Raw genomic sequence first — 11,903 nt, forward strand, 5'->3', positions numbered from 1 at the left:
ACAGAGCATCTGCAGCTCATTCTGAACTAATTAATGACATTCAGAAGAAGTAAAATGTACTTTCTTCATCATCAATCGGAATCAGGGACAAATTGAGTTGTCTATTTAATCTGTTGTTATGTGTGTGTATGTGTGTGTGCACATACTTCAAAGTGTTTGTTCTGGAAAGCCGCTCGAGGTTATGTTTTACAGACTGGCAGCCAAATGAACTGTCACATAAACATTGCCTCAGTTCTGTCTCATAAATATTTTTGCTTCAGTCTAGAAAGTGAGATTGCAAAGTGACAATGTGGGACACAGTGATTGTTTGCTACCAGCTGGCCCTGGTTATTGTGTATTTGAACATGTGTACACACAGTGTGTGTCTTGTTTTCATGTCTGTCTCTGTTTTCACTTTGTTATTAACCTCACAGCAAACAGCAATTGCCCTGTTATTCTGTCCTGACTCTGCCTGACCCTCCTCTGGTATTAGAAAATATTGGCGTATTTCTTGCGTCTGAGTAAACTGTTGTTAAAGGGAACGATTGTTTGCTCCTCCAAGTCCTGTGAGATCCAACATTAATTTCACAAGAGAAGGAGAAGTCTGATATTGTGAGCAAATACACTCAAAATAAGAGTTCTGCTGAAAGACTCTGGGGAAAAGTACAAAATAAACTGAAAAGTAACAGCATTTGTAAGACAGTGTCAGACTCTATTCCCAAACTGTAACCAAATAAACAGTATGTATGTAGGTACAGTGCAAGATAAAAAGGTATTTTATCATAGTCCACAGGCATAAAAGTCCAGCTGTATTTCATCTAACATACTGTTTTCAAAGCATGTATGTATCCTTTGTTGGTAATGTTGTGTCTCTTAGTCTAGTCTGAGTGCCTTGGTATACAATAGGGGTATACACTGCAGGTAATTACATTCTTAAGTTAAATGGAATTCAAATCATGTCATTATGGCTACATTTGTGTGCTCAGCCTGGGTTTTGCTGCTCTCCAGCTTTGAAGATGAAACTGTAGGTTTCATTACATTATGGCTGTTCTCCTGTGAAGTGCATTTTCTGTTCTGCCAACCCTGAATGAAAAGAAAAGTCAACGGGAGCCTCAAAAGCCGGGATACATGATCTACATGCTAACATATTCTGCTCAGCCACCTGCGCAAAAAAGCACAAACTGAAATGCCATTTCAGTGTCCATGCTGCAGAACGGCTGCTCAAAAAACAGACATGCCAAATTTCTGTCAACTCTGTAACAGGCAGACAGTATATAGCAGTGCAGCACTGAACAAACCAGGAGAAAAAAAATCACCCCAGGGGAGAAGCTTATCATGGCACGGTGTTCCCTTTGTGTCACCATATCACACTGTCATGCAGAATGCTGCCAACCTCACAGCTCCTTTGAGCCACAGAACAAGAGACTTTGTAAACCTTTTTTTTCTTTTGGTTTGAGTTTAAAAGGGCATTTGTCTGCTCTTGTGAAATGTCAGCCTGTGCACAAGGATCATGTGTTGAATGTTGCAAATGTGTCATCATCTGTTCAGCTCTGATAAGAAATCTTTAGCTCATTAACATAGGCATGAACATTTAATTCAGTTTATAGTTAAGTAGCTATTGATTCCTTTATCTATTGTTGTGCTTAAGCTAAGCACCAACCTCAAGGGCTGAAAAATGTAGCCAATGTGCAATGCCAAAAACTGCAGTTCATTGAATAGGCACTTGAGGCTGACTCCAGAACAGAGTCACCCCCCCCCCCCCATGTGAAAATTCCCAACTTCACACGAGAGTAAACATGTTTACTGCCTGGTACAAAATACCAGGGCCTAGCTAATTTTCTTATTCATAACAACTGTGCAGGGGTGAATTTTTATATAATTCACCTAGCTACTTTAATTTAAGGGCAGAGTTGTTTAATTAACAGGCTGCCTGTGAGTCGTCATTACAGTGTGGTAGTCAGATCCACCCCTTGCTTCTTCACAGGTCCACCCTTTTGTCCAAATATGGTCACTTCTGGCTCCAAAGCACCAAGATGGCAATGACCAAAATGCTGAACTAGAGGCTTTAAAACTGGAGTCGACAAACCAACCACATATATATTATGTAATAATATATAGTAATATGTATTATTGTCTGTATTTTTGCTTTTTATACATTTTGCTGATTATACTTATGTACTACTTATGCACTTATGCACTACTAACTGTAGTGACATTTTCAGTGCAGGACTTTTACTTTTTACTTTTACAATGTATCACTACTACTTTTACTTGTGTAAATACACAAGATGCAAATGTGTTGTGTTGTTTAAAATAGTCGTAAGCCACACCACAGTCCACAAAATTGTCCCACTGAAAACATAGCCGGTAACACAGTATGCAAAAAAAGTCATGAATAAATTAAATGTGTCTGATGATGAGTCACTTTTGCTGGATGGCTGATGTCACCACAATCTTTCCCAATGTGTTTCAGACACTTTTGTAATATATTAGATAGGCTATTGATTTCATCTGAACCCTTTCCTTTCTTCCTCTAGATATTCTCCAAGGAAACAAATTAATTTTATGAAATTGAGTTGTGATGATTTCTGACTCCAAAACCCAAATGATAAGTTTGGTGCATCGAGACTCTCTGCAGTGTTTCAATAGTACTTGGGGTTATTTGTTGTATAAATATAATATGATACTGAGGCAGAATTTCCTCATTTGTTTGACTTGGTGCTGATAGTAAAGTCTATGTTGTGGCTTTTATTCATATTTGAGTTGTCACTGCTGAGATATTGGATTTGGAAAAAAAAACTGCAGTGGTTTCTCTCATGATTTATTCAGAAATATATTTTTAGAGCCTGTCTAATATATGTTTTTATATTAATGTATTGCTCGCTCTCTCTCTCTCTCTGTCTTTCAGATGTAAATGGAGAAGCAGCAGCATCACCAAGAGAAATTGGACGTCCATACGATTTTAAAGTGCTTAGCATTAAAACACAAACAGCATCTCTTCTCTCCAAAGTAATCCATTACTGACAATTAATGTCAAACAGCACGCTGGAGCAGCTTCATGCTGCCTCGCTGAGTGAAACATTGCTAATGGAAAGAAAGCCTTATAAGATCCAGCTGGTCAAAATACACCTAAATGCAGCATAATGCCTTCAAAAGTGTCATGTTTATACATTTTGACAGTGGTCTGCTGGGCGAGTGCTCTGTGGTACTTGAGTATTTCTCGCCCAACATCCACCTATGTTGGCCACATGTCTGTGCCTATACGCAAGACCGCGAAAACCCCAAAAAACATCACCTTCACCAACATCCACACCCGCACGCTTAACCCACATGCCTTTGAATTTGTCATCAATGAGCCGAAGAAGTGTGAAAGTGCGGCTCCCTTCCTGGTCATCCTCATCAGCACCACGCACAAGGAGTTTGATGCGCGGCAGGCCATCCGGGAAACCTGGGGGGATGAGAGCACCTTCACGGACATCCGCATCCTCACCATCTTTCTGCTGGGCAGGAACACGGACCCCGTCCTGAACCAGATGGTGGAGCAGGAGAGCCAGATCTTCCATGACATTGTGGTGGAGAACTTTATTGATTCCTACCACAACCTCACCCTCAAGACCATGATGGGAATGCGCTGGGTGGCTACCTACTGCCCGAAAGCGCAGTATGTCATGAAGACGGACAGCGACATCTTTGTCAACATGGACAATCTGATCTACAAGCTCCTGAAGCCCACCACCAAGCCAAGGAGGAGATATTTTACTGGCTATGTTATAAACGGTGGTCCCATAAGGGATATGCGCAGTAAGTGGTACATGTCCAGGGACTTGTATCCTGACAGTAAATACCCTCCTTTCTGCTCAGGCACTGGCTATGTGTTCTCAGCAGACGTTGCAGACCTAATCTTCAAGACGTCATTACACACAAGACTGTTGCACCTGGAGGATGTGTATGTGGGACTGTGTTTGCGTAAGCTGGGTATACATCCATATCAGAACAGTGGTTTTAATCACTGGAAGATGGCCTACAGTCTGTGCAGGTACAGACGGGTAATCACCGTGCACCAGATCTCCCCAGAGGAGATGCACCGCATTTGGAACGACATGTCCAGCAAGAAGCACCTGAGATGTTAAGAGGACATGAGAGCCAGTGAACAACAACTCTTTTCTTTTTTTTTTTTTGCCTTTTACTCCCTTACAAATGTCATCATACTGAGTAATGTAAAAACATTGAGGGCTGCTGCAAGTCTGTTTCATGACAGATGTTGTCATTAACATCCATCTATGTCTATATCTGCTGATTATGTCTCACGATTGTTAATGAATGCATGAGGCTTGTAAAGCGCCTACTCTCATGCATAATTAAAATGTGGTGTTTGTTACTGAAAGTAATTCTGTTAATGTACTCCAGGTACACATTTAAGCAGAATATTCTTTGTAAGCATTAAGTCAATCAGCATTAAAGGAGCAGTGTGTAGGATTTAGTGGCATAGGATTGCATATTGCAACCAGCTTAAACTTCTCCCGTGTGCCAAGCATGAACTCTCAGTTAGGATTCCTTCAGTGTTCATTGTTCAGGATGTTTTTACCAGGAGCCAAATTATAGCAGAGGTCTCTTCCTCTCCAAAACACAGTCAAAACGCTGTTTATGTTACAAATAAACATTTTCCGTCGCTGTTCGTTTTGTCACAGATGGGCTTCTAGCCACCCAACTGCTGATTTATGCTCACCTCTCTTCTCTGATAACTTCAGATTCAGACACTCAAGAGGTTTCTGCTGGGTGCAGAATTATCCACAGAGGTGTCTTCCTCTCCAAAACAAATACACACGGTGATTTAAACGAATAAGAACACCAAATAAAGCAGTTACATGCGAAAAAAATCAGTGTTTTTCCTATGCTGTTAAACTCACCGCAGGGGCTGCTAACTACGGTTACTGACGCATAATGCGAATGGCCCTGTCTAGAGCCAGTGCCTGGTTTGTCCTTTCTGGGTTACTGTAGAAACATGGCAGTGCAACATGGTGGACTCCAGGGACAAGGACCCACTCCCAATGTAGATATAAACTGCTCATTCTAAAGTAACGAAAACACCATGATTCTTATCTTCAGGTGATTACGCACTAAAGGAAACATACCTACCATAAGATATGCCATGTCTGCCAATATATCCCCCTTAATCCTGCATACCAGATCCCAGTCAATCAGTGTTAAGCATTAAGCAGTGTGACCTATGGGTTAGAGACTGTGTTTCATCCAGACAACCTTGGTTCAAGCCCTCACACTCATTTAACCTTCTGCCCTGAGAAAGTGTCCTTGAGCAACAGGACACATGATCTCTGCCAGCTGCAGGGCTGCTGACTTAGCACCCTGATCTTCCTGGAGGAGAGCAAGCCAATAGAGATTTTCTGCACAGTAATCAATAGTATAGTATTAAATTGCTATATTACATCTATAATATTACACATTTTAAAAGTATTATTTACAAATGAAAGAAGAGCTCCTGAACAATGAGAGTGCAAATATTCAATAAATTAAACAGCAAACCAGGTCGTCTGTTGAGGGAAAACTACATCAACACTCCTGCTGCTCTCCCCCGTCTTCATCTTTATCATGAACACAGTCAGATACAAAGCTGAAAGTAAGCCGCAGTGTATTATCAGTCTCCAGGCAGACCAAGCTGAGAGATATTTTTTATTTAATCATTTCTTTTCTTGCATTGGTAAAAATGAAACCACACAGATGAATTCACTGGATGCTCTTTTTTTAATGAATTTGCCTGATGTTTTTGTTTACATATTGTTATAATTTCACTGCCTCTTTTCTCTAGAAAAAAATGAGATGTATATTTTGGTTTTTAGATGCATTCTGTTGTTTCTCCTCTTTGACATTTTTATACTTGAGGTAATTGTGTGTCTCAGCTACCAGCTCCTCATTACTCCAGCTGCTGCTCTTGGTTATGTATGCTGTACGTCAGCAGCTATTTCAGCTCATCGCCTCCTCCACATATCAAGAGAAATACAGCATCATGTTGCACAAATATGAGTTTAACTGTAGCTAAGACCATTACAGACTGGATGTATTATCATATGTATCTGGCATATCAGTGATTACTGAAGCACTGCTACTGACATCATTGGAAAAAAATGTGTTTCTCAGAAAATGTGGCTTTCATGGCCAAATGTTAATTTCTTTTTTATTTCAAAGGTTTTGTAGTATTATCAGCTGACGTGATATTTACTGTGAAAGCATCTATCCCACAAGGGGTTGTTGTTATATATTGTATGTTTTTTATATTAAAAAACAAGTACTTGAATAATTAAAGTTATATTACTGCTCTCACTGGTCACCTGTTCTGAGTTCCCAGTTGTGGATTTGAAGATGGTTACTTTAGGTTCGTTGAAGTTTTTTTTAAAAAAAAAAAACATTGTTGTGTGAGCAATTAAACTTGCTTTACTGTCTTCATATAAGTGGTTAATTGGGGTTCAAGCAGTGATGCTGGCTGCTGAGCCCTGTTGTTGTTGCTCAGATTATCATTTCCTCTTTTTATTTTTTTTTTTTCTCTGCTCAAAGTTGTTCCTTGTGGCGCTGTGCTCTGTGGATACCGAGGCCCAAGGCTCAAGTCCCAGGCTGCCAAGTATTCTACTCTCTGAACAACTTCCATAAAGGTATTTCACAATACACCAGAAATCAGCAGAGGGCTATTGCACAAAACCTAGATAGCAGGTAAAGTCAGGATTTTCCAGGTATACGGGCTGACCTTAGCTGTGAGTTACCATGGAGTTACCATGGAGATTTATTCTGTGCATCTTGCCTGCTCTTTACACCAGGATAACAGACAGGCTTGTTTAATCCTGGTGCTTGATTTGTTCAGTCAGCTGACGGGAAATAAATATGTTTTATAATTATTCCATGGTCCTCTCAACCTATGTATTTTATTCATTTTTCTTAGCCTGCATTTAAATAGGCTTTCACAGTGTATTTCAGTAAAGTCGGCTTACTCTTTTTCATTTTTAAGTTGAGTGAGATTTGAAAGTTAAAGTCAGCACTCCTGTCCACAATACCACCTGCCCTCCCGTTCATGTTACTCCCAGAGTTCAGTGAATATGTAACATATACCTGTAGGGTATTATTGTAATTGTTGAGTACTAAATACTGTTGCCTTTATAAGTGTTCGTAATTTGTCTTCATGGTATATTTCATTCATTTCCACTGCTAACTTTTAGGGAAAAGTGTCTAATTGATAAGACAACAAGTGTCTCCTTGTGTGGTACTTATGCAGAGTCAGTGAAGCTAAAGTTAAAGGTAATAAGCAATGCATCGAAATTTTGATCTAAAGAGACATGTCGTATCAATGGCGACACGAACCCCAGCTCCTTGGACAAAAGACAGCATCATTAACAAATACATCATAATCACCGTTAAAGGAACTGACTCTAAATTTCTTTCATTCTTTTCTTTCATTTCTTTCTAGGACTGCACTAAGTCAGCCCGCTGCTGTCAGACAGTTTTTTCTCCGTGTTTGATTATACAGTAACTATACTAAACTATACATTTTCTATGCCCTTTTTCAAGACACACTATACTACGATGGTTTTATGCCATTTTGGACAGCATACTATACTATGACTATTCTCTTGCCTTTTTTGATGACATATACTTTCTGACTTTTCTATGGCACTATGACTTGTTTACTACCATTCTGGACGACATACTACGCCATGGTCTTTTTATGTTATTTTGCATCACATAATATACTATGATATTTTTAGGCCAGTTCTGATGACATGCTATACTTTGACTTATTTCATGCAATTTTTGGACGGCATACACTACTGTGGTGTTGTTATGCTATTTTGGACAACAAACCTTACAATGAATTTTTCCATACCATATTAGAAGATGTACTATACTATGATGTTTTATGCGATGTTGTTGTAGTAAACTATGAATTTTTCCATGCCATTTTGGATGACGTACTATACCGTGACGTTTTTTTAAGCTATTTTGGACGAGATACTTTACTATGACATTTTCATGCGATTGTGGAGGATATACTTTACTTTGACCTTTTTATTCAGTTTTGGATGACACACTATACTATGACCTTTTCTTTCATGATTTTGGACAATACATTATACTACTATGTTATTTCATAATTTTGAATGACATGCTAAACTATGGCATTTTTTATGATTTTGAGCAACATACTATACAATGAAAATTTTTCAGAATTTGTGATGTCATCCTACACTTTGACATTTTTTCATGGTTTTTGATAATATAGTATACTATGATGTTTTTTTCATGATTTTGGATGACATTCTATACTAAGATGTTTTTCATGATATTGGACAACATATTATACTGTGATGTTTTTTCATTATTTTGGATGACACACTATACCATGACACTTTTTTATGATTATGGACTACCTACTATACTATGATGTGTTTTCATGATTTTGGACAACATACTATACTATGACATTTTGGGTTTTTTGGGCGTCACATTATACTGTAATGTTTTTTCATGATTTTTCACGTCATACTATGACGTTTTTTTTTTATCAGTTTGGACAACATACTATACTATGACGTTTTTCATGATTTTTGACATTGTACTATACTATGATGTATTTTCATGATTTTTTTAAGTCATACTATGCTATAGTATTTTCTCATGATTTTAGGCAACATACTATACTATGGTGTTTTTTCATGATTTTTGGCAACATACTATACTATGACATCTTTTCATCTTTTGGGGCAACATGTTATATAATGACATTTTCATGATTCTGGACATCATTCTAACGTGCATTAAGATATGTAATGAACTGTTTTTTCACCAATGTCTTCTCAGCCTCTGAGCTTATGTGATCATTGCTCAAGCTTACCTGACTGCATACATATTACACATTATTCATTGTTAAATCTGTGCTATTTCTGTGCTAACTTTAAAACAGAAAACAATAGAGTACAGTGAGGATGGAAAGGTGATATTCCAGTGTTATTGATATTTCAGTTGGAATTAAATTATTTAAAACAAGCTTTTACTTTTTTGAAAAGTCCTGCTACAATACAATGCAGGTAATGAAGCAGAAAAATAACATATATTTGATTTAGCTCTTTCTTTACCAGTCAAATCATTTTCATGTGGACCAAAGTGTTAAAGCACATACACTATTATGTTTCTAACTAAAATTATTGTTATAATTGTGTTTTTCCAAGTGAAGTACGTCACAACATATGCATCAACTGCAAAGCTTCCCGAAAAACAAGAAGAGACAATGCACTGCAAATCCTGTGGAAGCGAAGCCAACATTCAGTAAGTTATAAACAAAGCTTTTATTATAAATATTCAAGTATAAAAAATATTTTAAAAAACGTGTAACATTACAAAAAAATAAAGAATTGTACCTCTGTCATTCAACATTGCAGTCTCCTTATAAATAACTGTAAAACAAAAAAATAAAAGTAATAATGTAAACATATTTTTCAGGGTGCGTCAGTGACCTGATGAGGCCTGTGTTTGAGGAGACGCTGGAGGAGCCAGAGGAGCTCAAACAAATCCCCATCCCAGAAAACCTCTGTGTCCAGTTCCAGAGACCGTCAAAAGAAGAGGTCATTGCAGGACAAGACATACATCACAAGACAGGATGAGGATCCTCACATCTTCCCAGGTATCTCCAACACCAGCTAACAAAACTGCAGTATGCAAGATATCTGTAACATCTGAAATTGAGACATCATCATTACGCAAAATAATTAGTGACTTTCTTCAGTGTGTAAGTTCACAGATAAGGACAAGTATGACCTGTGAACCGTGTTGGGGGCGAGCAATAAAAGCAATGTGTTAGAGTAGTACATTGCAGTTAAGCAGTAATTGAGTAATTTAACTGTATAACAGATTTGTGGTAATATTACTGTAGTCATTGCGTGCAGTCACTATGTGCAGTAATGCATTACCACCTGTTGGAAAGTGCTGATATTTTCTGAGCATTTTTCGACCCTCTGACATTTTTAATGCTTTGTTGGACTTCTGCAGTTTTTTGGGTAAAAGTAATGCAAAAGTAGTGTTATGTCAAAAAATGTTAAAATATGAATATGTCCAAAAAACTAATGAAAACCAAATAAAATAGCATGTCGTGAAGTGGATGATGAGGACAACTCCTGATGAAAAGATATTCAAATACCTAACCCAAAATTGAAACTTCTTTTGGAGATTCCTTAGATGACCCTCGGGGTCAGCTAATGGATCCAATCATCCTGTTGAACTTATGACTCTGGGCAGCAGAACTAAATTACGACCGATTTTATTGCCGGACCTTAAGTTTGAGTTAACTTCCGATACATTTGGGACAAGGAGCTGTCAACTGAGCTCCTGCAAAGATTCAAGGAGACATCAGGAGATCCCATTAATGCTTTTGTTGTGCAGCCAACATGTGACACACATCTGCATATCTCCAGACTGGGAGAGAGGGCCACATTAACTGACTTTCGTATGCTAAGTAAAATGTACTTTGAAATGTTTGAAATGTTGTGTGGTCATGTCATACCTACAGAACTGGAACTTACTGCCGATTTTGAGGTCAAACTCACAAACACAAGTTGTGCCTTTTTGTGTTTGTGTGTGTGTGTGTGTGTGTGCGTGCGTGCATGCGTGCGTGCGTGCGTGCGTGCGTAGCGTATTTAAACTTCCTATACACTGCTGTTTGCAGATGCTATATTGTTCTGTAATCATGTGAACTGTGATTTCCTAATTATAGGTTTGATAGACCTTTGGTCATAATGAGTACTTTCATACTATTATATTTTGATAATATTAAGAAATAGCCTTTAATTATATTAGAGTGTTTTGACACTGTAGTGTTACGCTTACTTATTTTTACACATTCATTATGTTTTCTTAAATGTGGTTAATACTGTTTTACTCAGTTAATGGTCTGCCAAGGAATTATTTGGTTTGGGATGTCTGCTTGTGCTGCAGCCCTGAGATGCTGCGAGCTGCTGTTTATGTAAGAGAGAACTTTTGAAACAGCTGGTGCTACACTAGTTCTAAATGACTATTTAGAACCAAAGGACTTTGCACTTGAGAGACTGTGGGACAAAGAGACTTTGAATGAAACAAGCCTGATAAGCTGTCATCATGATCTCATCTCAGCCACATGAGGTGTCAGAAGATGATCCAGCTGTTCATGGAGAGAGAGAGAGATAGAGGACTCAAACTCAAGTCAAATTTGCAACATTCAAACCGACCGAGGCCAGCCACTGGAACCGCATGAGCGGAACCGAGCTGCCCGTTCTGTGTCCTCACAAAGGCCACACTGCAACTTTCCAGAGTGAACCTTTTCCCTGGCACCGAGACTTCTGAGGAAGTTGAAACAGTCTTTCCTGTGGTTTTATGGGGTTGATGCTCTTAGATGAAAGGGACACATAGGAAGTGTAACACCGAGGTCAGGATCTCCCATTAATACAATGATGGGTTATTCTCTGATCAGGCTTCTTCTTTATCTTTCCCTTCAATGTTTTATGGGATAGGTTGCCTCTCTGCTGTTGATCGATGCTTGACATTGACGTTTCTTTAATTTTAAATTTTCTACTTGATCATCTTGCACTATTTCATTTTTATCCCTACTTATTCTTAAAGTCATTTGTTTGTAGTCTTTTAGTAGTTTTCCTGTGTAGTGAGTAGTTAAATAAACCCTTCAAGATACTTGATCTTGTGATTTGTGTGTGTAAAATGTCATAACCTCGCATTATGAGTTATAGTTACATATTTTGGTATGGATTTATTAATTAATTAATAATTTAAATTAATTGCTGATTAATTAATAAATTCCCAACTTAAACCGCTACAGTCGAGACACGTCATAGTTAGATTGTTTGAAAAAACGGCCAAAAACATTCTAATATAGCATAACCAAA

The 11,903-nt window shown here is 38.1% G+C and overlaps 1 protein-coding gene across 2 annotated transcripts in view; it reads left to right on the forward strand.

Annotated features, from left to right (window-relative positions):
* Positions 1-11,696, forward strand: part of b3galt1b (beta-1,3-galactosyltransferase 1b) — a 72,718-nt gene extending 61,022 nt beyond the window's left edge. For both annotated transcript variants that reach the window (XM_088083227.1, XM_088083226.1), the window contains exons 2-4: positions 2,888-6,641; positions 9,207-9,303; positions 9,478-11,696. In XM_088083227.1, coding sequence (XP_087939353.1) covers positions 3,123-4,109 — 987 coding nt within the window. In that variant the 5' untranslated portion in view covers positions 2,888-3,122 and the 3' untranslated portion in view covers positions 4,110-6,641; positions 9,207-9,303; positions 9,478-11,696. The remainder of the gene's footprint in view (positions 1-2,887; positions 6,642-9,206; positions 9,304-9,477) is intronic.
* The last annotated feature ends 207 nt before the right edge of the window (positions 11,697-11,903 follow it).

This window comes from Plectropomus leopardus, chromosome 10 (assembly GCF_026936395.1).
Source record: "Plectropomus leopardus strain MGB_pleo_1.0 chromosome 10, ASM2693639v1, whole genome shotgun sequence".
In the NCBI taxonomy this organism is placed as follows: Eukaryota; Metazoa; Chordata; class Actinopteri; order Perciformes; family Serranidae; genus Plectropomus; species Plectropomus leopardus.